General features: G+C 44.6%; 1 protein-coding gene across 3 annotated transcripts; it reads left to right on the top strand.

The window, feature by feature from the left end:
• The first annotated feature begins 5 nt into the window (after positions 1-5).
• ATP7A (ATPase copper transporting alpha) lies at positions 6-27991 on the top strand. 3 transcript variants are annotated; one of them, XM_041424417.1, is made up of 23 exons: positions 6-670; positions 6686-6828; positions 9438-9927; positions 10672-11403; positions 12157-12363; positions 13316-13479; positions 14206-14367; positions 15009-15085; positions 15266-15491; positions 16420-16653; positions 16915-17006; positions 17458-17585; positions 17742-17896; positions 18188-18322; positions 19558-19752; positions 19964-20146; positions 20419-20632; positions 21283-21429; positions 21871-22013; positions 22323-22526; positions 23053-23170; positions 24089-24191; positions 24530-27990. In XM_041424417.1, the coding sequence occupies exons 2-23, from the start codon at positions 6721-6723 to the stop codon at positions 24804-24806; spliced, it is 4494 nt and encodes a 1497-aa protein (XP_041280351.1). In that variant the 5' UTR covers positions 6-670; positions 6686-6720; the 3' UTR covers positions 24807-27990. The 3 variants fall into 3 exon arrangements, with proteins under 3 accessions (XP_041280351.1, XP_041280353.1, XP_041280352.1); XM_041424418.1 differs by lacking the exon at positions 6-670 and adding an exon at positions 677-900 and having other exon boundaries at positions 24530-27991; XM_041424419.1 differs by lacking the exon at positions 24530-27990 and having other exon boundaries at positions 23053-23208; positions 24089-24186.

Below are 27991 nucleotides of genomic sequence, written 5' to 3' on the forward strand. Positions count from 1 at the left end.
TTTTCATTTAGCCAGGTGTGTGTGTGAATCAACCTCACTGCATTCCCACTGCAGAGTGAACATCCCTTTACATCTGACTTTTAATGACAAAGTTGAAATCCCTTTTTTTCTTTCACATAAGGATTTTTATGGCTTGAATCCCATTGCTAGTAGGCTGCTTCTCCCGTGACCCCTGAGAGTTGTGAAGAAATTAAATTCAGTTTTGAGTTGGAGAGGCTCCACAGGAGCAGTCAGTATCCCAGGATCAATGGGACTTTGCTATTTTACTCCTGGGGAATCCCAGAACGATTTGGGGTGGGAGGTACCCGGATTTGGGGTGGTTCCAACCCTGTCTCTGCATGTAACTTCTGTTTGCGGTAGAAGTAACCAGAGAAATGAGGTGGGAAAAGAGCAGTTAGGGGCTCACGCTGGCGTTTGATGCTCAGGGATCCCGGCATGGCGGGGCTGGGAGCGGCTGGGCCGAGCCGCGGTCCCTGCGGCGGGCGGGCTCCTGTGGCGGGACAGTGACAGTGACAGCGAGCGCGGCTGCGGCCCCGCCTTTCCCGCCGCCGTCACGTGCCCGCCCGCGTCACGTGCCCGCGGGCGGGGCCGAGCGGGTGGTCACGTGGCGCGGCGGGGGAAGAGCCCGGCGGTGCCGGGCCGGGAGCGGCGCTCGGAGCCCGCGGTCTCGGTGAGTCGGGCCCCGCTCGGGGCTCCCCTCCCTCCGGCGGCGCGGGCCCGCCTCGGGACCCCGCCTTCGTTGTTTCCCTCCGTCGGTGCGGACGCTTCTCGGGGCCCCGCCTTAGTTGTTTCCCTCCATCGGCTCGGAGCTGCCGCTCCCCCGATCTCCGGGGCTGTCCCCGGCAGCGCGGACCCTCGCGGGGTTCCCGCTTCCCTCCGGGGGCGCTCCCGCGGCCTCAGGTGCGTGCGGACCCGCCTGGGGTCTCCCGCTTTCCCCCGTGCTCCGGGGCTGTCCCCGGGCCGCTGTCGCCGTGTCCCCGGCGGTGCCGGGCTGCGTGCCCCGCACGGGACGGGAGCGTCCGGGCCCCGGAACCCGCCCGGCTCGGCCCGGCTCTGTCCAGCCCCCCGGAGGCGCCGTCCGGTGTGCGAGGGTACCCCAGCCCGGCGGGGACGGGGGTGTCCCGGGGCTTCACCCCGGAGCGCCTCGGCGGCATCTCGTGTGCAGCCCCGGGGCCCGCGCGGCGGCTCCTGCCCAGCCGCTTCCCGGGGGCAGCGGGCCGGAGCCCGGCTCCGCTCCCGGGGCTGTGCTCGGTGCGGGTCTTGGCCCGCAGGAAGTGTGCGCTCGCTTGGAAAAGTCCCTGTGCTGCTCCTGTCAGTGCCAGGGAAAGTCTCGGGGCGCGTGAGTCACTGAGCTGCTGTTCCAATTCGGAGCTGCTCCTCTGAAACTCCTTACTTAGTCTTTATTCTGGTGTCACCTTTTGCCAAATTATGATGGCAGCACTCTGTGCACAAGCACCTTTTTCTAATTAGAAGCATAGTGTGGATATTCTGGAAAAGGGCAAATAGTTGTTGATGATGCTTTGGGGTGAAATCTCGCAAAAATGAGCAAGAACAACACAACTTAACTATTGCCTCCCTGTGTTTATGTTCTGGAAATTGTATGTAAGTAGTGTAAAGTTAAAAGTAATCTTAAAATCTTTCATGCAGTCAGCAAAGGTTGAGTTCTGTACTTAAACACTTGTTGAATTGTGTGGATGTAAATAGGCAGGGATTTGGTAGTGTGGGACTTCGTGTGTGTGAGAATGCCCTGTGTGAGCACAAACACAGTTTGATTAGGAATTAATAATTGTAATGTATTTTCTTAGTAGAGAAAAGACCTGAAGCTTTTTTTCCTTCCCAGGTGGCCAAGCAGGGAAGCAAAAGCTAACATCATGTGTCGTTTGCTGTCTTACTTAAAAATAAGAATTATTTTTACTGTGTAATGCATTCCACCTTGTTCTGCTGAGTACTTTGAGACTAAGCTTAAGATTGAAGAGCCCCCATTGACCTTGGTATGCTTACATAACAAGGGGTTGTAAATTATATTCTGCTCATAATGTTTCCTATGGTTCTTCCAAGGAAACATTCTTGTTCTCCAAAAATCTGACTTCAGGAGGTTGTGGAAAGCCAAGAACGAGTTAAAGGATTTGCTAAGAATTTGTCTCAAGTACTGTAAAACTCCTTGGAAGTGAAGCAGAATGTTTGCAAGACATGCTTTTATTTTTTTCCCTATGCAGTTGGTACAGAAATAAATTCCCTGAGAGCAATTTCCACGCTCCGCTGACCAAGCAAGGCTTGTTAAAGTCTTGAGCAACATGAATTACAACCTATTTAAAGTGTCACGTAGCTGTGACATTTATTGCAGATGCACAGTTTCTCTCTCAATGATTAAGCCTCATCTACCCATGGGCCTATCACACATATCTCCTACCTAGTCACACTTTCCAGTGGCTCTGTTTGCCCGTGAACCCTATAAAACCTCCTTCTTCCCTGTTGGACCCATCTCCTGTAGCACTTTTCAAGCCCAAGGGTGAGATGATGCAGCTTTTTCCTCTTCTGCCCTTTGCTCTTTTCCATAGGTCCCTGCAGACACTGAGGGACAGGCACCTTTTTTCCATTTAATGTAAAAAGTGATTTAGCTTTCTGCTGCCATAAATAAAGAAGCCAAGTTGCACTTGGCCATTTAGAAATTTAATAAAATCCGAAGGCTGTAATTAAACTTGTGAGATTCTGTTGCTGGCATTTGTGTGGTATTTGCCAAGCTGTGACCTCTTTTAACTTCAGCAGCTTTAAATGCAAGGAATTATAAACTGGTGAAAACTGGAACTGTGCAGGTAACCAGAAGCATCTGTCATCCCTGGTTGTTCCCCTGCTAGTCCCAAAACTGGCCCAGAGTGTGTCTGTGGGGCACAGAGCTCTGCTGCTCGGGGATGCCTGGGTGTGCTCAGATATTAGAAGCACCAAGGTGCCTTTTCAGGGTTAAATGGGACTCTTCAGTTTTTGCTGGTGTTGTAACTTCCTCTTTGCATTGCTCATTTTTTTTTCTTTTTTTTTTTTTTTTTTTTTTTGATAGTGTGGGTTTATGAATTCTATAACCTCATTGAGCTTTATTTCTTCAGATATTTTACTTGGTGACTGGTGTTAGCCCATCAAAAAACTGTTTACAGAGATGAATGAGTGTCTCAGTTACCTTGTGCATGATCACTATTGAATTTTCCTTTCCATAGGGAGAAATTTCTCTTGGAAGTAGAAATCACCTCTTTTTATTGCTTCATTTACTTCTCAGAAGCACTAACTGACTTCCTTGAAGAAAATGGAACTAAACACAGAGCTGGCAACTCCTAAAGGGAACTGCCATTTCTTTGTGCTGTCAAATCATTAAATTCTTTACTAATTGATGGTAAAGGTGTTTTATAGATGGAGCAATTGGATAAGAATAAAAGCATTATTTTTTCTTTAAAACCTGTGTAACCTGTAACTTAGCATCTCAGGTCTTTTCAGGACTTCAGCTTCAAGTCTTTTCTCTGTAAGAAAATAAATTATAATTAAAAGGATGTGTTCATGCTAACTTGCAAAAGCCATTGATGTGGAATATATGGATTGCTGCAGATATTTTGACTTCTAAGTCATTTCTTGGGAAAATGTTGACCCAAGTGAGGAGAACTGGGATTAAATTGTTAATATTCGTCTACCTTTTGTGTGCATCTAGTCTTAATTCATTGGTGTAACAGGTGTTTTCAGTCTGCTTAGTCATGGACTTCAGGAGGAAATATAACAAACATTTCATTCAAGTTTCTGACAAATTCTTTGTACCCTGAAGCACTTGTAAGGGAGGCAGAGCATCAGAAATGAAATTAATAAGACAAGGTAGAATACAGCCTGAGATGAAATTTAGGTTTAACTGCTTCTGCTGGGAATTTTGCAAGAGGAGGAAAAGAGGATTTGTCTATTTAGAGTCACTGTCTATAACCTTATATTCCATTCTGAGAATAAGATCTCTTTGAAGCTTCAGGAGCATTCGAAATCCAGACAGTTTGGCTTTTAGAAATTTCAGCAAGGCTATACAGAAAACAGAGATTGAGAAACAGCTCATTAACAATGCAGTGTTCATAATAATGTGACTGATTGAAGAGGCCATTAGATTTGGACATGTCTCATCTTTTAGAGAACTTGTTTTTAAAATTAGTATAAAAACTGTTAGCAACCTGCAACAAAGCAAATAAAAATCCACACTGGCTGTCTTCCCCAGCAGCAGGGAGCTGTGGGTGATGCTCATGTCAGAGAGATCTGGGTCCCTCTCAAAGGAAGGTCAGAGGACAAAACAAAGAGCCAGTTTGGTCCAACAGATCAATTCTAGTGATGGAAGTTCTGGTTTCAGTCCTAGTACTTTGGGGCCTTGAGGGGTAAAAAAGGAAGTATTAATTTTTTTTTTTTCTTATGCCTATATGGTTTTTGTTTTAATTTCAGCCTCTTGCAGGAAAGGGTTTTCCCTGCTGTGTTGGTAAATGAACAGCGGAAGGGCAAGGAAACAGAGTGAGAAAATGGAGGAAACACTTTGTCCATACAAACTGTAATAATAATAGATATGAACAGAAGTTTAATGTTATTTTTACATATTTAAACAGTTGGGTTTTGAATGCGTTGGTGGGCATTTGGTAGCGGTGCTGCTGGTTACTGTAATCAGTGCTAATTCAGTGTACTGTGAGTGTGGCTGTTTGTTTGACAGAGAGCCTTTAACATTGGATCCTGGTTTTGTAAAAATGGATGTTATTGCACCTGCAGTTGAGTCTCTTAAACCCAAGCCCAGGAGGGCGGGCAGGAGCTCAGCAGGCTTTCCCTGGCTCACAGCTGTGCCCCAGCTCTCCTCCAAGGCAGCATCTCGCCATCCTTTGATTCTTTCAGACAGCAGCTCACAGCCAGAGTGTGCCCTTACTTTATTTTTGTTTTCAAAGTACAGTTACAGGTGTTCAAGTTGGTGTAGTACCTGAAATGTTTTAAATTCACATCTCCACACTTACTGGAGGGCAGATTGGTTCTGTCGCGATGTCTGATTTTAGCCCCACGTGCCTGGCTGTGCTCACAAAGTTCTCTACAAGTCAGTTGCTTTTTGCAGCTTGGTTTGTGTTTCGGGCTGTGGGACTATTGCTGTGTCCCTGACTGTGGGTTACAGTGCTGTCCTTGTTTGCTGGGTGTGCCCTGGGCATTCCTTGGGGACCAGCTGGGCACGGAGGATCACATTCCAATGGGATGGCAGGACAGCCAGTGTTTTCTTAGGTAACTCAGTGGTTTTTCAAGTGTTTTGTAGCTCTGAGTGTGCAGATCAGCCTGAGAAAGGAGCTGCTGTATGAAATTTGCTTAAAATACACTTTCTTGTTGGTTGATAATTCTTGTAACAGTTGTGCATTTCTGTAACGTGTGGGTATTCACACACAAATATTGAGTGTTTCCAATAGCTCCTGCAAGAGCAGGGGAGAGGTGAGATCTGTAATAACTCCTCAGGGAGAGTTGTCTTTTTCTGTTCTTAGCAGGGATGAAATGTATTTAATCTATTGGAAAAGTCAGCATTCCCAGTTTTATACTTCTTTCACTGCCTGTTAATTAAGTTCAACATTTAGTTTCTGTGCATCAGGGAGGTAAACCGGTTTCAATGATGAAACTTCCTTGTATTCTTACGTGGTTTGTGGCACGTCTCAAAGTGAAAGCAGAACCCTTCAGGCCTTCTGTAACGGGGAGCAGCCTGGAAATGTCACCGTGGAGCAGGAAAAATTTATTTTACTAAACATCAATTGAGTTTTCCAAGATAAGTCCTCAGGGAAAGAAAACAAGTTCAGCTTGTGCTTCACTTCAGCTCCTCAGTTACTCATCAGATTTTACTGCTGCTTCCATTGCTGCCAAACATTAACTGTGATCATTTCCCTGGTCACTGAACTCTGTCAATAAAACCTTGCATTACTTTTTTCAACATATAAAAATCTGGAGATTTTCTTATTGCCCACTCTTTCCCCCTCAGTCAGTTAACAGTTTATGCATTGGGCAAAAGAAGTCCTTTCCATTAACTGTTATTTCTACAAATTTCATTTAGGTTCAGTAATTTTTTTTCCTGGGCTTGTTTTTATGAGCAAAAATAGTAATTTAACTCTTCAGAGAAGGAGAAATGGGACCTTTCTAAATGAGGTGTGGCAAACAGCTTGATTTGCTGCCTGGGCTAACTTCAGTGTCACTTGTTTTTCCAAACAGGGGGCAATATATGAGAGAGAGATGTGGAAAAGCAGAGTTACCAGTTGATGTGCCATCTCCTTGTTTCAGCATTCCAGGAGCTGCTGTCCCTCTCTCTCTCCTGCTTCCCTCTATAATTTAATATCTCACACCAGTGAGCCACAGCTTGCAGCATGTAATTAAATGATCTCCTGTGCAACCCAAATTGAATAATAGATATCTGAACTCTTTCCTGTTTTGAGAATTCATGGGAATAAATATGTGGAGTTTTCCATTCTGTTGATACCTGCTCAGGTTCTGACATCTACCAGAGTTCCAAGTGGTGAAGGAATTCCTCTGTTAAGCCCTAGAATCCCAGAATGGTTTGGGTTGGAAGGGACCTGGAAGCTCCTCTCATCCCAACCCCTGGCACGGGGACTCCTTGCACTGCATCCCTGTATTATTTCAATCTGTGACATTCTCTAGGAGCTAATGTCCTGGTTGGTTTTAGGCAGCAGCAATGAGCAGACCTGAGTAGAACCCACCATGGAGGCGAAGCGCGTGGCCATCGGCGTGGAGGGGATGACCTGCAGCTCCTGTGTGCAGAGCATCGAGCAGCACCTTGGCAGGATGAATGGCATCCACAGCATTAAAGTAAGTGACTCCAGCACTGCTTCTAGCAAAGGCTTGGATGAGAAACCATGAGGAATTGTGCTCTGAGAGAGGAAAATAACATAGGGAGAGTTTATTCTGACGTTGGAGGTGCATTGGTGTATTTCCGGTAAATAAAAGAAAAACAGGTGCTGGCTTCACTGCAGAGGGAGTTAAGTCATTGTTGCTCTTAATTGATTGTCTGCTTTACAATTAACTCAGTATTGTGAAGTAATGGGGGGAAAAAAAAAGCAAGAACGGGGTTTGTCCTAATTCAGGCTTTCTTTGCCTGACTTAGTTTTAACTTTTCTTAGCTCAGAGCAGACAGCAACATTGTTAATCTTTCTTCTGTCATGGGCAAAATATTGGACTGTAGAATATTCCAGGGTGAGCTGATCATCCTTGCAGAATACATAGTTTTACAGTAGTTTTAATAATGGAAGTAATTAAAAAGCTGGCAGACCCCTATGAATTTTGTAACCCAGCCTGTGGTAGAAAGAACAGTTCTAACCAGAGAAAATTGAGAAGTTTATTTATTTAGTATCTGTGTTCTGAAAACATCCTCTTACATTCTGTAGTAGTTGACTTTACTCCAAAGAAAATAATATCTTCCTGGTTTTATCAACAGTTAACACCTGTTTTGTGGGGATGTCTTAGGGCACACAGAGCTGGGCACATTTTTAATTTGGGGTTTGTGTGATCATTGTCTGGAGCTGGTTTTGCAGGACCCATTGCTGTGTACTTCCCCTGCAGAGTAGGTGCTGCACAGCTCAGAGCAATTCCCTGTGGCCTGAAATAGGTGTTTGTGTACAGAAATTTTGGTAAAAAGCAGCAAAATTTACAAGACAGATAATTTTTTCATCTTCCTTCAGCTGGAGAGGAGCTTTAATGTGAGTTTGTGCTGTGACAGCTCTGAACAGCCCCCTGTGCACGGCCAGATAAATCACTGGGTGTCTGCAAGCATGAACCCAGATAGGGCTAAAAGCAGCCTGGAAAATTATACCCCCAAACAATCTGATTTCAGAATCTTCTCTTTCTCCTTATTCTAGCCATTTTGTCAGCCTTGTGTTTTCTCAGGTGATTTCTGAGAATACACAGGGGACTTTGGATTGGATAAGGAGATTTGTACAAGGTGCATTGTCAGTGCCTCTTACAAAAGGAATGAAGTAGGTTTTTAAAAGGACAATATTAAAGTTTTTGTGTTTAGGTTTTTAGGTAAATACCTTATCCTAAAGCTGAATGCTATTTCAAAAGATACATTGCAAAACCTTAGTCTGAGTAGAGCAGGACTCTTAAGAAACTTTAAGAGGTTATATTTAGTAATTATCCTTTTTACAGCATCAGAGCTTCAGTCTAGGCAGATCAGTTGATTCAGAAAATTCTCTGGGAATATAAAACAGGGATTTGTGTAGTGATTATGAATTAGGTCAGCAAGGGACATGAATGTTAGATGACTAATACAGACAAACAGCTGCTTTTAGGTTATTCTGCAATTAAACCCTTAAATGTCCATGTTGCTAATTCTGCTAAGGCCTATAATTGGGACAGAAATGGGGAAAGGTGGTTCTTAAAATGATTTAACTGATATAATTTAATCATGGCTGTGGTCTTTAGGTTGTACCTTTGCCCAGAGGAAAGATAGAATTGAATTGGTAATGTGTTGGGCCTCTGGCAGGCATTGCTTTTTCTTTTTGGAAACTGCAGTTATTGTGTTTGATATATCCTCTGTTGGGAGCAAATTAAATTGAGGCCATGTGTATCATCAGATGGGAAAGGTTATTACCAAATGAGGATGTCTCTGGATCACCAAAATGTACAAAGAGAGGAAATCCAGCTTCTTTAATGTTTGTCACATATCAGGTGTCTAAAGTGAGTTTTGGTGAAGTCTAATGCAGGTTTTTGCTCACAGCAGGTTACCAGCCTGTGCCTCCATTGCCTGGAAATGCTGGGCTCCTTTCACTGCTGCTTAAAGCTGTGGGTTTTTTCAGAGAGTGTTTTTTCTTCCCTCCTTGTAGCCTGGGGGCAGTTACTCCTAACTGCATTAGAACTTCTGCTAACTGATTCGAATTTCTTCTGTGGGCTGTTTTGCTCCAGGGGTTGAATTGGGTTAATCATCTTAATTGAAGTGAATTTGGCTCTGGAAGTTTCATTAGCGTTGGTGCTGTCTGGGTGTTGCAAGTAGAAGTGGCCAGACAGATTGGTAAAGGATGCTGGAGCTGGGAATGGGGCTGGCATCTGTTCTCTCCACCAGACAGACTGGTAAAGGATGCTGGGGCTGGGATCTGTTCTCTCCACCAGACAGACTGGTAAAGGATGCTGGGGCTGGGATCTGTTCTCTCCACCAGACAGACTCTGGATCCTGTAGCTGGGATCTGTTCTCTCCACCAGACAGACTCTGGATCCTGGAGCTGGGATCTGTTCTCTCCAGCCCTGTGGTCGCAGAGGAGAGCAGGAGTCACTCAGTGTGCCTTTGCTCTTTGAGGTGAATAGTGAAAGCTGTACTGGAGGAGTATTGCTAATCTTTGCAAGTCAAAGCAGTTTCCAGTCTGGTGCAGTGTCAGCTCCCAGCTCTGTGGTGCAGGTTGCTCAGTTGCTTTGTTTATCCCCTCGAGGTCTCTCTGGAGGACAAGAATGCCGTCGTCATCTACGACTCCAAGCTGCAAACCCCAGTGACTCTGCAGGAAGCCATCTGTGACATGGGATTTGATGCTACCCTGGCTGATTCAACCCCACAACCTGTTCTACCTGACACAATTTTCCTCACCCTGCCTGCCCAGTCAGCCCTAACGCCCAGGCAGATCTGTGCCACGCTGCTGAGCAACAAAGGGATCGTGGATGTGAAAGTGTCCTCTGACCAAAGAACTGCAGTGGTGACGTTCATCCCTTCCATCACCAATGGCAGGCACATTACCCAGATGGTGCCAGGAGCAGATTTGAGCATCTCTCTGCCAGAGGTGACACCTGGAACGTGGGACGATTCCAGCTGGTCCCAGGCAAGCAGCGCTGTGCTGCGCCTGAAGGTCAATGGCATGACCTGTCACTCCTGCACCAGCACCATCGAGGGGAAGCTTGGCAAACTGCAGGGAGTTCAGAGGATTAGAGGTAAAACCTTAGTTTGTTTTTATGGAAATCTAAGCTGGCAAATTGCAAGGAGTTCAACAGATGAGAGGTACAACCTTAGTGAGTTTTTATGTAAATTGAGGTTGGCCGTGCTGTTTGTCCTCTGATGGCATTGGAGGTTTGAGATGAGATAGCTGAGTGTGGCAGTGACTCTTTGTGGGACTGGGTATTTAATTATGTTTTTAGTGTGGACTAGAAATGAAGAAAGGAGCCTACATTGTGAGAAGGATCTGGCTCTTACATGGATGATGGTGTTCAGTGGTTGTTTTGCATTGGTAGGCAACCTGGAGTAGTTGTGTTCCATAATTTTATTACCAGTTATAGAAATCTCTAATAACAGATGCCTTTTTAAAATTGTAATTAATAATAGTTCATATTAAAAACCTAAAAGGCAATACCAGCTTATTGATATAGTTAGCTTTGGGATAAGTGTATTGCCACAGACCCCAAAACAAGGATAAATTCAGTAAGAAGTAGTGATGCCATTTATGAAAATCCTGAGGAAAGAGAAAAAATTTGAGGAGGAGTTGAAAATTGTTGTAGTATTAGACAAAAACTGGTTAAAGAACTAAGTTGTTTGACCAATGAAATCAATGAAATCTCCTTTCTGTTGCAGTTACATTTCTGGCCATTTAAAGTGTTGCTGAAAAGCTTTGACAAGATCCTGTGATGTGGTTATTATGCGTAGGGCAGTGACACACACTTATTTTATTGATTAATTTCCAGTGTCCCTGGACAATAAGGAAGCTGTTGTTGTCTACCAGCCTCCTCTAATCACAGCAGAAGAAATAAAACAGCAGATTGAAGCAGCGGGTTTCACAGCAGCCTTCAAAAAGCAGCCTAGACCCCTGAAGCTCAGTGGGATTGACCTGGAGAGGCTGAGGAATGCTCAGCCCAAGAGCTCTGAGGCATCACAGAGAGAAAACCCCAGTGGGACTGGCACAAAGACAGTTGTGTTCAGAGTTGAGGGGATGCACTGCAATTCCTGTGTCCTCAACATCCAGAGCACCGTGTCGGAGCTGCCGGCGGTGGCGAGCGTTGTGGTTTCTTTAGAGAACAAATCTGCTGCTATAAACTACAACCCAAGCTTAATTAGCATAGAGAAGCTGAGGAAAGCTGTGGAGAATGTGTCTCCAGAGAGGTTCAGAGTCAGCCTTCCTGAGGAGCATGAGAACCTGGCACTTTTCCCCACACTGGCATCTCCACTGAAATCTCACCCTGCTTCCAAGGATCCCAGCCAGCCCCTCACTCAAGTTGTTGTGATCAATATTGAGGGCATGACTTGCAACTCCTGTGTGCAGTCCATCGAGGGAGTGCTGTCCCAGAAGGCAGGTGTGAAATCTGTTCTTGTCTCTCTCCCAAATGGAACTGGAACTATAGAATATGACCCACTGCAAACAAGCCCAGAAGACTTGAGGTCCTCAATAGAGGATATGGGATTTGATGCATCCTTTCCAGGTAATGACATGTGAAACTTAAATTTATAAGGATTATGCAGTTATGTTTAGATTTGGTACAACCCAAGATGAAATTTAGCAGCTGACATACACTTTGTGCTTGCCAAGAGAAGCTTTATATCTTCACTGCAGATGAGATCATTAAAGATAATGTACACATCCTTTAATACATCAGATTGATTCAAATGTTTGAGGTGTCTAGAAATAGAAATATGTCAGATAAATGCTCTTTTATGTCAATAGCTGCAGAAGTGGTTGGGTGCTCACATTTAATCCTTTTCACCCTGTTCCTGCAAACAGAGCATCCCCTGAATTGCTGTAAGGAGCCTGTAGTTCCAGAGCCCCTCTCTAAGGTTAAAAACATCGGTTTTGCTTATGAAACATGCACTTGCTTACAAGTTCAGCTTTGTGCTCCAGGTAAAGTCAGTGAAACTGTGTGTGAAACTAAGGTTGCAACGCAGAGGTTTTGCTTCCAGCTACAGGAGAGGACAAAGGGTGTGCAACAGAACAAAGACAATGAGGAAAGTAGTAACAGATGAGCAAAGTCGTAACAAACCAGTAAGTTGATCGGTGGCCCACCTTTGTCTTGTTTTCTTTTGCTGACTCTGAACTCCAGAGGAGTGGGTGGGTCAGACTGACAAGGTGTGTACAATCACAGTTTCATTTTCAGTCCCAGTGAACAGCAGTGTCTCAGCAGCTCATCCCTCCCTGCTCTGGCTGTTCACACTGTCACAAACTGCTGTCTCCTTTGCAGCAAAGGCAGAGCTCCCTGTGGCCAAAGCTCAGCCCTGCCCTGAAGCACAGCTGGACTCTCACAAGCCTGAGCCACCCTCCAAAGTGCCACCAGCCCAGCTGGGCAGGCAGGAGAGCAAGACCATCTCCAAGTGCTACGTGCAGGTCACAGGAATGACGTGCGCCTCGTGCGTGGCCAACATCGAGAGGAATCTGAGAAGGGAGGACGGTGAGATGTCTGTCAGCACAGTCTGTTACATTTCCAAGCATTTGTTTGGAGAATCCTTCTGGCTTATGCAGTGTTTTTAAGGGATGGGTTGTCAGGACAGGTGTTCCTCCTCACCTCTGGCCCATAGGCTGGGAGCAGGGACATCCTTGCTGCATTGTGGACGTGCTGCCCAGACTCTGCTGTTGCAAAAGCAGCAGTTGAGCGCTCCAGAGAATATTTGGATTAAACAGGGAATCCTTTTGAAGGAAGAACAGCTCTTTCCTCCTGGAGGGAGGTTCCCAGGTGTGCAGCTGAAAGGCAGAAGCAGATGTGAGCTTTAGGGAGCTGTGAGAAGGGACAGTGTGAGTGGATTAAAGGGACACAGGTTAATTTTAGCTCTGCGAGTCAGGGCACTGGTGTCTGTGATTATATTTGCAGGAATAAATGGCCGCATGACTGTGATGTAACAGAGTCATTAATGCAGACTGTGTTTAATTATCATAATGAAGATGGATGGGTTTCAAGTCAGCCTGGATTTTAATTTTTTTCATCCTAGAAAATGGATGGATCTAAATCCTCTCAGTGCCCAGTAGGATTGCACTGTTAGATCTGCCCTTTCTCATACAGGTTCTTCTTAAAAAAGGCTTCCAGAAATGGTAAATGCAGATCAGAGAAATATGGAGCACTGTGGTTCAGAAGAACTTCTTTTAAGGAAAAATAGATATTGTATTGTGTAGCATGGACAGAATGTTTGTAATTAGACTGTTACAGGCATGCTGCTCATGCGGGGTGATGCTTTCATCTGTCACACCTGCACTGAGGCGCTGGTGTAGCTTCCAAACACGAGATGTTTCTCTTTATATATGACACGGAAGCTTTCCCAATTTCAATCAATTGTTTCGTGCCCTCACGTTACAATAAATGCAGGATGCTTCCTAAGCCTGATCTGCCACTCACACACTTTATTTCCTAGGAATCCACTCGATCCTTGTTGCCCTGATGGCAGGGAAGGCAGAAGTGAGGTACAACCCTGCTGTCATTCACCCTGCAGCCATTGCAGAGCTCATCCGGGAGCTGGGCTTCGGAGCCACCGTGATGGAAAGCTGTGGGGAAGGAGATGGCATTCTGGAACTTGTTGTAAGCTGATCATTAAACCCAGCCATCTTCAGCTTTTATTGCTTTTAGCTGTTGGATGTGCCTGTGTTAGTGCCCACTGACTAGAGATTAATAGTGTAATAGAGGTTAATTTATAAAAAATTAAATATAATGGTACATCAGGTGTGCATCACAGATTTTATCTGTCCTGCAAACTGTGCTTGCTTACTACTAATAGAGTGAAAATGCAGAAAATGTATTTTTTTGTTTGTTCTTCCTGTTGCTAGAATTTACTTTTTTTTGTTGCTAGAGTGAAAATGCAGAAAAATATTCCTGTATTTTTCTGTTTGTTCTTCCTGTTGCTAGAATTTACTTTTTTTTGTTGTTTGTTTGTTTGGTTTTTTGTTGTTGTTTTACTTTTTGAAGCTGAGTGTAGCTCAGTGTCCCCCAGCTCTGAGACTGAACATCCCACAGAGCTTTAGCAGGGCTTAATAACTTTGTTCCTGTGCTGTGCTTCCCCTAAAAGGGTTGGAGGGAACCCTGAGCAACATTATCCTGTGGGAGGCATCCCTGCCCAAGGCAGGGGTTGGAGCTGGATGGTCTTTAAGGTCCTTTCCAGCCCAAACTGTTTTTTGATTCTACAGTGCTCACACCCCAGATCAAAGCAATAAATAATGCAGCATAGTCACAAGTGCTTTTCTTACTTGTTAAGGTGCTTTTGTCAGGTAACCTGTGCTTTGCCAACAGAAAGGAACCTTTCTTTTCCAGGTGAGAGGGATGACCTGTGCCTCCTGTGTGCACAAGATAGAATCCACCCTCATGAAGACCAATGGTGTCTTGTACTGCTCCGTAGCTCTTGCGACCAACAAAGCCCACATCAAATATGACCCAGAGGCCATTGGTCCTCGAGATGTCATACAAGTGATAAAGGTGAGTTTCATGTAGGCACCAAGTCTCCTAAAATATCTAGTGTCCTTGGAAGAGTTACACACCCCAGAAATAGAAGGAAAGGCTGTTAAAGCAAAAAAAATAGATCTCTCTCCTTCCATCTTCTGTCATCTTAGTGCAGGTTTCAGCAGCTAATTTGTGTGTTCTAGCTTAAAAATGCTCTGTTACAAGTTTGCCTATGTTTTTGATAATAAATACTGTGAAAACCAGGTCATGGTAGACTTTGAGATACCAGCTATAGGGTTGTAGAAAAATCAAGAACATTTATTTAAAAATAAGGTACTGTTGCAGGTGAGATGTGAAATAAGTTTCTCAGCGTTCTCCTTCAGTTTCTCAATTTCTGTGCTTTAAGAACAACCATTTTGGAAGCCACATTTTGGAATAGTATTTTGTTCCACAAAGGTTAATTTCTACATCAGATTGCTTTTCTCTTCTTGAAAAGTAACTAAACAATAGTAACAGACAACAGGAACTAAACAATAATAGCATTTTATACCAGAAATGGTAATAAAGTTAATCAAAGATAAGACTGGCACCATCAGTAATTTGCCAGTAACTGAGCACAACGTGCATTTTAGAACAGACTGTTCTCTTTTTTTATTATTGTGCTTTTTTTCCCTTAGGATTTAGGTTTTACTACTTCCTTAGTCAAAAAGGATAGATCTGCCAGTCATCTGGATCACAAGCAGGAAATCAGGCAGTAAGTATTCCTGAACATACTAAGAGTCCATAAACATGATTCTTCTTTGTTACTCAACCATCAATCTATGATTTTTTTCTGTGACTGTGCAGACTTGCTACTTAAAATATTCTCCAGCACATGACTGCAATACAAGTGTTTTTTTCCTTTTTTTTTTCTTTCTCCCTTTTTAAATCTGAGGTGGAAAAGGTCTTTTGTGGTGAGCCTGGTTTTCTGTATCCCTGTGATGGGGCTGATGATTTACATGATGGTGATGGACAGCCAGCTCTCGCACGCTCACGCGCATCACAACGTGAGCAGTGCGGAGATGGAGGCCCTCCACTCCTCCATGGTCCTGGAATACCAGCTCCTACCAGGATTGTCTGTCATGAATTTCCTGTCATTTTTATTCTGTGTCCCTGTACAGGTGAGTGCCAGCTCCTGCTTTGTTGGGCTTAAATGCTCAAATTAGAAGGCGATGAAGAAATTAAGTTTGAAAAGTGAATGCAATTGTGCTGATGCAAAATGCTTTTGATGTTCTTATGTGCTTCTGCTGTTGCCAAAATAATGGGTGCTGGGGACCCCAGGGGCAGGGCAGGCTGTGGAGAGCTGCTGTGTGCTGGTTCCTGGCTTCTTTTTTCTACCTCTGTCAAGGCACTCGAGATGGTAGTTCACGTTCAGACTCAGGTGTTTATTTCTCATCTATCTTACAGTCTCACAGCAGTGAGTTCTGCAGTTCCTCACTAACGAGGCACTTGTAAAAATGGCTAACAGTCTTCCATTACAAGGTCTTTTAAGGCTAAATTATCCAATTAAGAAATGACACCTAAAATTATTTTCACGTTTAACCCAATAACTAATCACCTGAAGTCTGCAACGTGGAATTTTCTGTCCAGTTACACAAAACCACCCAAACCCATGGAGAAGAAGGTGAAGAACAACCAGCCACTGCCCTAAAATCTCCATCTTGCCCTGCATATATTGCTATATTCTAAAACCTTAAACTTTAAGTTTTCCACCCTGTGATATTGCACATTTCTAATCAAACTACACACCTGTAGTCCCAGTGCTATGAATCAGTTTTGGAAGCCTTGTCCAAGGCCTCAGGTCGAATACAGAATATTCTTGTGGGTCTGTGCCCTTCAGCATAGAAAGTTTAAAATCCTCAGCATGCAGAATCCAACCTGAGCCAGGTCCTGAATCCCACTGGGAGGGCCTGAGAATACCTGAGAGTGCTGTGGGAAGACCACAGCCCCTGCTAGAGCAGGGATTTTGTTCAGGGAAAGGGGCAAATACCACAAATAAACTGGAGAAGCTGCTGCTGTGTGCTAGAGCCGTGTGAAATGCCATTGCAGGTGTTCGGGGGGTGGCACTTCTACATCCAGGCCTCCCGAGCACTGAGGCACAACACAGCCAACATGGACGTGCTCGTGGTGCTGGCAACGTCCATTGCCTTCCTCTACTCCTTCATCATCCTCCTGGTGGCAATGGCTGAGAGGGCCAGAGTGAACCCTGTGACGTTCTTCGACACGCCGCCGATGCTGTTCGTGTTCATCTCGCTGGGCCGCTGGCTGGAGCACGTGGCAAAGGTGAGGGAAGCAGAAACCAGGGCACTGAGAGCCACCTCACACCTTGTGAAAACATCCCAGGCAGCGGCTCCGCTGGCTTCTTGTAACCTTCTGTGTTGTGAAATCATCTTTAATAACTGAACTAATAGAAGTTGGACTTAATATCAGACTGTTTGCAAAAAATGTTTTCTTAAAAGGGTAAATTGCAACGTACGCAGTTGTCATTTACCCAGCTTTTTTTTTAATAGTATAGTCAGAAAAACATGAAAATTATTATTCTAGGGTAAAACCTCAGAAGCACTGGCAAGACTAATTTCATTACAAGCTACTGAAGCTACTATTGTTACCTTGGGCCCTGATAACGTTCTGTTAAGGTATCTTGCTTTATCATTTGCTTTTTCTGTTGTTCCTTTTTTGTTGTTAATATGCTTAATTCACAGACAAATTTTACTATTCCATAGAACTATGAAGCAAATAACTTCAGATTATGCTTAATTCACAGACAAATTTTACTATTCTATAGAACTATGACACCAATAACTTCAGATTTGCTGGCAAATAAGAATATTAAAATGCAGAGTTAACACTGCTCTGGTTTATTGTTTTTTTTTTTTTCTGTGATAAGACAATTAGTGGATTTTCTTAATTGGAAAGTGAATAAAATTATGATAAAATAGGCCATTTCAAAGAGCACTATGACTTTCTTGTGATCAGTTCTGTATGCACTAATGCCAGCCAGTGGGGTTGTGCTTAGTGTGCAGTGCCAGCTCCTTTGCTTGGGTCACTGCAATTCTAGTCTCTTCTAAAACCTTTGCACCATTGCAGTGAGGAGCAAGTGGACGTGGAGCTGGTTCAGCGAGGGGACATTGTCAAAGTGGTCCCAGGAGGCAAATTCCCAGTGGATGGCCGTGTCATTGAGGGACACTCCATGGTGGATGAGTCTCTCATCACAGGTCAGCATTTGCTTTTTCCAATGTAAAACTCTTTTCCTTTAAACAAATCTCCAGAGGGGAGGTTGAAGCTGATGTCCTCCCCCGTGTTGGGAGTTGGCAGCTGTCCCAAAGGTGCCTTTTTGAGCAGTGCTGTGTCTGTTGCTGCCCTTTTCTCAGGTGAGGCCATGCCTGTGACCAAGAAGCCTGGCAGCACAGTGATTGCAGGCTCCATCAATCAGAACGGGTCCCTTCTCATCTCGGCCACGCACGTGGGAGCTGACACCACTCTGTCCCAGATTGTTAAACTGGTGGAGGAGGCCCAGACCTCTAAGGTTGAGTATCACCCCATTTAACACCTGAGGTTTGCTGTCTCATGCAGGCAGCAGCACACCAAATCACTGCAGGGGTGGCTGAGACTGCTTGGGTTTGAATTGCAGCTGCATAATGAAGGATCTTGCTGAATAAGGGCTCTGATCCTGTCTACTGAGCCAAGTCTCATCCTCTTATTAAGTAAATCTGTAATTAGGAAGTGTGGCAAGCCAAGTGTGCTGCAAGCAGCAGCTGTGATTCTTCTGTGCCTTCAGACACAAATGATGGTGCTGAGTGCTGTTTCTCCTTCCCAGGCTCCCATCCAGCAATTTGCAGACAAACTTAGTGGCTACTTCGTTCCTTTTATTGTGGCTGTCTCTGTGGTTACCCTTTTTGCCTGGATTATAATTGGGTTTGTGGATTTTGAAATAGTGGAAAAGTACTTTCTGGTAAGTAAATCTCTTTAAACACCTTCTGAAATATTTAATAAACAGCCTTACAATTCTATTAGACTGCAGTGGTTCCCTTTCTGGATTATCCTTGCAGGCAGTTGCTGACTATTACTGCTTTTGTCATTACATTTTTTACATTATGTATTTTTTTATATTGTATAATTCCTGCATTTATACTTGAAGAGAATCCACAGTAATTAATCAACTCTTGTAAGCTAAGATTTTTTTAAAAAGTTAATTAAAAGAAATACTAAACATTGAAAATTTCCCACCATCCATCCCTCCTCTGTGGGAAGAAGGAGTCCCTCCTGTCACAAGCTCCAGTTATGTATGTGGCTCTGTAAATTCATCTTGGCAGTCAGTGGAATTCATCTTCATTACAAATTCCAGAGGAGGGTCAGGATTCCAACTTGGACTTAAGTGTTGCTTAGATCACAGGGTTTCTTGTTTCAAAACTTTCTGATTAGAATTTCTCAGTTTCCAGGAAAGCCATCTTCAGATCTGCTTTTTTTGCTCCTTACTATATATATCTTTGATAGAGTATCTTTTATTCCAGTGCATCATTAAAGAGTTGTAGCATGTGGTGTCTTGTTTAGGGAAATATCCTATAAATAAAACAGTTGAGGGTAATTCACAGAATTCACAGAATCACTGGGTTGGAAGAGACCTTAAAGATCACTGAGTCCAACCCATGCCCTAACACTTCAACTAAACCCTGGCCCCCAGTGCCACATCCAGGCTTTGTTAAACACACCCAGGGATGGGGACTCCAGCACCTCCCCGGGCAGCCATTCCAGAACTTTATCACCCTTTCTGTAAAACCTTCTTCCTAATATCCAACCCATATTTCCCTTGGCACAGCTGGAGGCTGTGTGCTCTGGCTGTGTCAGTGCTGCTGGAGACAGAGCCCAGCCCCAGCTGAGCACAGGCACCTTTCAGGAGCTGTGCAGAGTGAGGAGGGCACCCCTGAGTCTCCTTTTCTCCAGGGGAGCACCCCCAGCTCCAGTGGGCAGCTGCAGCTATCACTGGGTAGATGCAGTATAGAACTGCATATAGAACAAGTTGGTTAATTAATCATTAATTTAATCATTCATCTTAGGTTTTGTATACTTTGCTGAGTATTAATACCCAGCAGATACATTAGCAGATGTTTCCAACCTCCAAGACAACGTGTAGCCAAACGTGTTGTTCCTATTTGATTTCTTCTCTGACCGAGTTCCCTCCGTGCCCAGGGCTACAACAAGAGCATTTCAGCAGCAGAGGTGATCATCCGCTTCGCCTTCCAGGCCTCCATCACGGTGCTGTGCATCGCCTGTCCCTGCTCCCTGGGCCTGGCCACCCCCACCGCCGTCATGGTGGGCACCGGCGTGGGCGCCCAGAACGGCATCCTCATCAAGGGCGGGGAGCCCCTGGAGATGGCTCACAAGGTGAGCACTGGGCTGCCCCGAGGCTGCCCAGCCTGGGGGTGATGGTGTGTTCTCTTTGGAGAAGATGATGGAATGTCCTGGTGGGTCCTGTCCAGCCCGGGGTGTTCCGTGTTGGGTCGTGGCTCCGTGTTTGGAGTTAGTGGGTGCTTTTCCAAGGAATCTGCACCTCCATGCTTGGTTCGTTGAGTGAAATCTTTCTGCTTTCCTGCAGGTGAAGGTGGTGGTGTTTGACAAAACAGGGACCATCACCCACGGCACTCCAGAGGTGATGCAGGTGAAGTTCCTGGTGGAGGGGAACCTCCTCCCTCGTCACAAAATGCTGGCGATCGTGGGGACAGCGGAGAGCAGCAGCGAGCACCCCCTGGGAGCAGCCATCACAAAGTACTGCAAGAAGGTGAGGGGCTCCCACACTCAGCCTGCTCTCCCTGGGCAAGAACCTTTGGCAGGACGTCCTCAGTGCCACAAGACTGTTCATGCAAATTGAGTAGTTGCTGTGTTTAATTGAGGAGCCATATAACCGTATTAGAGGCACCATTCAGATCTAGATTTTGATGATTATTGCACTCCTCCTCTGTGTTCAACTGCACTTCAATTTTGTGGGCTTTATAATTGCATTGTGCTTTTATATATTTTAAAATTTCATCAGTTTCTCTCCTCTTTTTCTAGGAGCTGAACTCAGAAACCCTTGGGACATGTACAGATTTTCAGGTAGTTCCTGGCTGTGGCATTAGCTGCAAAGTCACCAATATTGAAGCATTGCTCTACAGGAAAAACAGAATGGTTGAAGAAAACAATGTTAAAAATGTGACACTTGTGAAAATTGAGGAGAATGCAGACGAATCAGTGCAGCCTGCTTTGATCATTGATGCTGAACTGCCAAGTAAGTTAATTCTGGGTTTGAGAATAAAATGGACAATTTTTGCTTCTGTGTCTTTAGGATCCTTAGGAATGAGGTCACCTAATTCCACCTTGGAGAACTGGGCTGACATCAAGGCACATATTAAATAGTTGCTCATTAGTTTATTTCATGCTCACACATCGCTCAGAACATTTAAGTTAAATGCAATTTCAAGTCGCATGTTAAATATGGGACTGGAAAATCAGACAGGAGTTGTCTGTCAGCTCTCTCTGGCTTTACTGTGCTTCATGCCAAGTTACTATTTGCTAGCCAAAATTATGTGTATTTGCATAACTGGTTAGTTTTCACTCAAGAGCAGCTCGCTGTTAGGTCTTTCAGGTGCATTGGGCTGTTCATAGAAATCAGAATCACTGAAAAGGTGTCTTGGTCCTTTACTGTCCTTTGACCTGTGGTTTTTGGCCCTCTGACATGGGGTGACTCCCCAGGACTGAAGAAATGTTGGTGTCTCTCTTGTGAAGGTCACATGAAGAGATAGCAGGGCAGAAAGTGTTGAGGAATTCTTCATTTCTGTTTGGATTCTGCAGTGCTGTTCCAGTGCATACTGGAGAGCCTGGCTGGGATGAGCTGCAGGGAGGCTCCCTGGTTATCCACATTGTGTTTTCTTCCTTCAGCTACTGTGACCTCTCAGAAATACTCAGTTCTCATCGGGAACAGGGAATGGATGACAAGGAATGGCCTGGTGGTGAGAAATGAGGTGGACAAAGCCATGATGGAACACGAGCGGAGAGGCCGCACGGCTGTCCTGGCAGCTGTGGATGGTGAGCTCAGGGCTGCTGTATTCAGTTTGATTTCCACTAAATATCACATGAAACGTCACTTAAATAGAGATGAATAAGTAGTGATGTCATAGCAGCTACAGCTGAAGCAGAGTAATGGGATGAAAAGAGATAATTAATCAGTTTTACAGCACTTTCTTATGGGAAAGGCTCTTCCTGCACTTCTCAGCTGACAGGACAGTTGGGCATAATAATACAGTGCAAAGACTTCAAAGAAAGCAAAAGGGGAAAAAGGAGAGAAAAAAGGAATTTTTATTTTATTGTGGTTGGACTGTCCATGTTCTGTCTTGCTGCCTTAATACCTCTTATCATCCCACCTTTTACTGTCAGTATGAACTGGTTCTGGAACCGACTTACTGGGGGAAGTTAGTTTTTCTAAATTGAAAAAGATCTTCATTACAAACACTTTCTTTCTGTTTTCAGGAGTGCTCTGTGGCTTGATAGCTATTGCAGATACTGTGAAGCCAGAGGCTGAGCTGGCAGTGTACACTTTGAAGAGCATGGGGTTAGAAGTTGTCCTCATGACTGGTGACAACAGCAAAACAGCCCGGTCCATCGCCTCCCAGGTGGGCTGGTGGCCTGGGGCTGGTTTCAGCAGGAAGGGTGGTGTGGCATGTTCATATTGCTGGTGGCTACTCTGCTGTGAAAGATGGTAGTTTTAAAAAAAATTGGAATAAAGAATCAAGAAGTTTTTGAATGTTTTGAAGTAACATCAGCTTCAAATTCAGAGCTGTTTTCATATCGTCAGCTGGGTTTGCTCTTTAGCTCATGAGTGTTCAAATGCGTTTCACTCTTCCTGGCCACATCATTCCAGGCAGGAGCTTTGACAGCTGCTGGAAAAGCTGTGTCCTCTCTCTCTCTCTCTCTCTGTTCAGGTTGGCATCACCAAAGTGTTTGCAGAGGTCCTCCCCTCGCACAAAGTGGCCAAAGTGAAGCAGCTCCAGGACGAGGGGAAGCGTGTGGCCATGGTTGGAGATGGGATCAATGATTCCCCAGCCCTGGCCATGGCCAGCGTGGGGATTGCCATTGGCACGGGCACGGATGTGGCCATCGAGGCAGCTGATGTGGTTCTCATCAGGGTAAGAAATCAGATTTAAAGGGAGCTGGTAGGAGGGGTCAGAAGGCCCAGGATGGTTTGGGTGATGCAGGGGTGCCCAGGCTCCATCAGCTGGAGAGCTGGAGCAGAGATTGTCTTCACTGTGTTCAGTGCAGTGATTATCCCATGAAGGAAACTTCCACATTTTCTGGGTACTGCACATTTTGGGGTAATTAAAGTTTGAGAGTGGCAAAGGAAGCAAAGTGACGTGTCCTTTGAGAAACATGAATTACATTTGGGTAACTCCCCATGTCACCCCCAGGGTGCACAGGCACTTCTTCCTACACATCAGCTACTCCCTGGCAGACTGTGGTCAGTGTTTGGAGCTGTCCTGTGGACATTACTTGGATTGTGATGGATTGGCCTGAGCAGAGCAGCCTCCAGAGGGCTCACTGTGATTAGCCTGTTACATCCAGTGCTCTGTAGTGAGCTGTATCACAGGACTGTGAAGACACCACCTGTGTGCCTTCTGTCTCTCTGAGTGCTCCAATAAACATTTTCACTTGCAGGATGACCTGATGGATGTGGTAGCAAGCATAGATTTGTCCAGAAAAACTGTGAAGAGGATCCGGATCAACTTTGTCTTTGCTCTAATTTATAATCTCATTGGAGTTCCCATAGCTGCAGGTGTGTGAGTGCTGCCTACACTAATTGGATTGGGCTCAGTGAGTAGAAGATTGCAGTGATTTACTGTTGAGTGGGAGAATTTCCATTGTCTTTATTTCTGGCTGTCAGTAAGGGCAGAGTTCTCTGCCTGGGGACGTTGCAGTGGAATATCTGTGATGATGCCTTAAGTATTAGCTTTTATATTTTTCAGATTCTGTGCTGTTTTAGTGTGGAGTTCTGAGCAGGGAGACAAAACAATTCCTTCTCTAGCTGGGGACCAAGGACAACTGATAACAAATTTCAGGCCCCAAAAGCATTAACCAGGGTGAATTGAAGAGAGAAAAACAAGCAGGATGAGACTTCATAACCTAAAGCTATAATTGGACAATTAATTCCAATATGCAAATGGAGCAGAACTTATAAAAGTGAGAGACCCTCTGACCAGTCATGCATTTTGTGCCCATTTTGGTTGATCTTGGGTGTAGCCCTGGCTGGGCTTTTGTGCTGCCCAATGTGGATCCATTGAGGCCTTTGAATAAATCCCTGCTTTATTCTTTAGCTCTGTTCTAGGCCAGCCTGCACAAGGCATCAGTGAGCTGCACTATGGCCACTATGGATGTGCTCAGCACATCAGAACAGCTTCAAGATAAAAGGTTTATTGAAAGAGGCTGATCCTGTGAGCAAGCAGTTTTATTGCAGGGTGGGCAGGACATGCCACCTCTGAGTTTCAGACTGAGGTTCTAATTGAGATAAACCACAAATCCTTATGTATTAAATATTGGTCATTTAAACTAAAATCCCATTTACTAAAAAGTTAAAAAACAACTGTAACTGGACAGTCTGTGTGAAATTGTATCTATTAATATATGCATAATGCATATATTAATAGTGTTCCTGCAGTGTTCCTGCTCTGAACTTACTGCTGATGTCATTTTCTAGGTGTCTTCCTGCCCATTGGTTTGGTTCTGCAGCCCTGGATGGGATCTGCAGCCATGGCTGCCTCCTCAGTCTCTGTTGTGCTTTCTTCTTTGCTCTTAAAGATGTGAGTAGGAACAGTCTTGTGGTTTGTAATGTGGATTTGAAGCTCAGGTCTTCTACTTTGAGTGGCAGAAAATAAATGTGGGACTGTGAGAGCTTTTGAATAACAGTTCACAAGTCTGTGTTAAGCAGACCAGCAGTGTTTAGAAATGTAATTTCTAATGGGAAGAGATGTACAAACCAGAAGTGTTCAGAATGGGAATTTCCTTAATGGCCTTTGTGTGTTTGTGAGAAATCTTGTTGGCCAAATTATAAATGCCTCTGACTTGTGCATAATCCGTTCATATTCCAGTGTATTTCAGCTTCAGAGGTATTGATATATTTTGGTTTTTCCTTCCTTAGGTACCAGAAGCCGAGTTCTGAGAAGCTGGAGCTGCGTGCCCGTGGCCAGCTGAGGCACAAGAGCCCGTCAGAGATCAGTGTCCACGTGGGGCTGGACGAGAGCGGGGCCGGCTCCCCCAAGCTGAGCCTGATGGATCGAATCATCACCTACAGCAGAGCCTCCATCAACTCCCTGCTCTCTGACAAGCGCTCCGTGAACAGCATCGTGCTCAGTGAGCCAGACAAGCACTCACTGCTGGTGGGGGGCTTTGGGGAAGATGATGACACAGCCTTATGAAAGACTTGCTTCTCCCACCCCACTAAGGCAAAACAAAAATATCCTGAAGCAAAAAACACAACCAAAACAGCTGTCGTGCGGTCTGTGCATGTCCTGATCCTTGTGGAGGTCTTCTGGATGCATTTCTTCTTCAGTGTAGAGGTAGTTTTTGCAGTGACTTTCCAGGGTCTCTTGTCTAGACTTACCAAAAATATCTGGTGCAGGGCTGTTGATGCTCACAAACAGGGCTGTGTTCCCATTCCATGGAGCTTGCAGTATAGCATTTATTTTGGCAAATTGTCAAAATACAATTAAGGAAACTAAGGAAGCAGAAACTGATTTCCCAGCCTTATACCAGGCTCTTATAGTGGAGTTCGGTACTGTGTTAAAAAATTGTGGCTTTGCATCTGCAAAATCCTGAAGGTTCTGTTCGCAGAGAGATGTGCCTTACTTCAGGACCCTCTCACTCCCACAGCCTGCCTTCTGCCAGAAATGGGTCCTCTCAAATGCCTTTTCTTGTTGTCAACATCTGGTTCCAGCTTTTCACACTCCAGGCTTCAGATCATCTCCATGGGATCCAGATTCCTGCGTGGCAGCAGACAGGGAGGTTTGGGGCCATACCCACACTGAGCTCTGCACATCCTGCCCAGAGAGTGTCTGCCTTCATGAAGGTTGTCTGGGTTGGGAGGTTTGCTCATTCCCAACCTCTCCTAAGCCAAAAACTCCTGCAACACCTGAATGCAGTATCAGTGTGAGGTGGTTTTAGCCAAAGTGTCCAGCTTTAGGAAGGAGCAGTGCTCACCACCAGGATCTGCTTGCACTACTCCAATGAACCAGGGGAGTTTGTCACAGACTGCCTGTAAAGTCTTTACAGTTCAGGCTTTGCTTGTGAAGTGTCTGTATTCTAGGAATGGCCCAGCATTGGTTGATCCAAACCCCCTCTACCTGTTGTGTGCAGATCCAGGCATCATGAATTCAGACAGTTGTCATTTGTTGCTGAACTGCAATGTCAAAATGCAGTTCTTGATCATGACATCATCAATATCAAAAATATCCTCAGTGAGAAAGAGATGCTCATCAGCAATAGCTGGTTACCTGTTTGTTACTCACTGAGCCTTGCTCTCCCCATCCCCTGCTGAGGCAGTTGTTGGTAGGAATTGTTGGGTTCAATAATGTTGAATTTCATTATAAAGTGCAGTCCACGATGTAAACATGTACCAGTTGTGCTTGTAGAGGAGAAATACTCTGGTGAAGACAAAGAGATTCTCTTCAATGTTCTGCTTTTTAACTCAAAGCCTGATGTCAGGGCATAGATTGTGTATGTAAAAAGTCCTGAGTAAACAGCTCTTGCATTTTATCTGAGAACCACCAGAAAAATCCCGTTGTGTGAGAACAGAAGAGCTGAGCTGGGGGACGTGTTGTTAGGAAATCAGGGTGCCTGTATTGCAGTGAGGGGAGCAGTATCATGTGCTGCTGCTTCAAGAAACAAAATAGTTCTGTAGCAGGATTTGGCTTCTTAATATCTCTACATGAATATAGAGTATTTTTATAAATTAGATTACACCTGTGTGTGATATGTGGTGGTGTTACATGCTGAGATCTATCACTGCACAGCCATTCCATGAGGTTTTGTTCTCAGTTTGCAGCAGCAGAGCTGTTCTTACAAAGCAGATTGTTACCCAGAGCTGTTTGATCTGAGGATGGATTTTAGTGCTTCACAATCATGCAAAGGTTTCAGCTGTCTTGTTTATCCACCCTCCTTCTCTGTGTTCCTGGCATGGTTGTGCAGGTGTAAGGGAGGTATTTACATATTTCTGTCTGTGCTGTGGGTGGTCTCAGCCACTCCTTCAGATGGGAGTTTCAGTGCTGGCTGGGGAGTGGATGGCTTGGAAATGCCACATCACCCTCCCACTGCAGGAGACAGGGAGGTAATTCAGGGTTGAATTCCTGGTTAGTAAATAAAGCAGCATTAAGAACTTGTTCAACAATTTCCAGATATATTTTTAGAGCACTTTGTCTTCAACCTTTTGTTGTCCAAATGCTGTGTAGGTTGAATGTTTACAGCTTTACCTCCAACTTTTTCCCAACGCAGGTGTTTTTTCTAGGCTTTATAATTTTCTGTGAAACTCTGTGTTTGATCCAGGTACAGCAAAATAAGGCTCTTTTTCCAAACGAGGATACTTAAAGAGGTGCAGGATGATTATCAGGGAGTAAGGAACTGCTGGCTGGGAGGGATGTGGGAGCAGATTGTAGGGACAGCCAGAGGATCAGACTCTGGGGAGAGGAAATAACCGAGCCCAAGGCGGGGTGGGGGCAAGGTGGCTGTGATAAACTCAGATTTTTTGAAAGCAGGTTCTGTGTCCAGCACTCCCCAGGGGTGAGGTAATGACTTCTGGGATGTTTATCTTGTGATTAAAATATTACAAAAGGTGCTTTACGTTGAAGAACCAAAATCCCTTTCCATTTGAATGTACAGCGCAAGTGGAATCATGTGTGGGAGCTCAGTGTTTTCCCAAATGTAAACGTTTTAATATGTAAATAGGTTGCTTCTGTTGGAGACAGTTTGGATTCAGAAATTTGAACTATCACTTGGAAACGCTCAGTTACAAACAATATTGTATTAGTCCTTTGTCTATTTTATTGTTTTCTGTGTCTAGCTATTTATACACCTGTGCTCTATTTAATAAAAAAGTACATATGCTCCAGGCTTTAAAAGTTACTCTTTGAATCTTACCAAACTTACTTTTAAAAGAGTTTAAAACACTTGAAATTTTATACAATAGAAAAAAGTGAAGTTGCCAGAACACAATGGAAGCAAGAAAACACTTTTATTTATTAAAAACTATGCTTATTTTTTTGCTTAGAACTTCCAACAAAATGTTTTAAACTGGAGAACTATTGTTATTCAGTTTTAGGGATGAAGAATGGAGAAGTGAATGCTGGTTGGAATGCAGGGCTGTTACAGTTCTTTGCATCTCAGAACATGTTGTCTCACGTTTCCTATTCTTTTAAGACTGTGCCTCCATCATTCTAATGGCAATTATAAGCTCTGTAATAAAAAAGTAGCATCCAAAGGCTGTTTTAAAGCATGTTCTTTCATCTCTTTTAAATATTTGTAGCTGTCTCAGCAAAAGGCTAAGGATTGGGGTTTAGGTGTAGTTCCAGCTCTGCTAAACACAACCTTGAGCAAACACTGAACCTGTAGA

The sequence above is a fragment of the Onychostruthus taczanowskii genome, unplaced genomic scaffold (assembly GCF_017590055.1).
Source record: "Onychostruthus taczanowskii isolate IOZ18803 unplaced genomic scaffold, ASM1759005v1 scaffold81, whole genome shotgun sequence".
NCBI classification, from domain to species: domain Eukaryota; kingdom Metazoa; phylum Chordata; class Aves; order Passeriformes; family Passeridae; genus Onychostruthus; species Onychostruthus taczanowskii.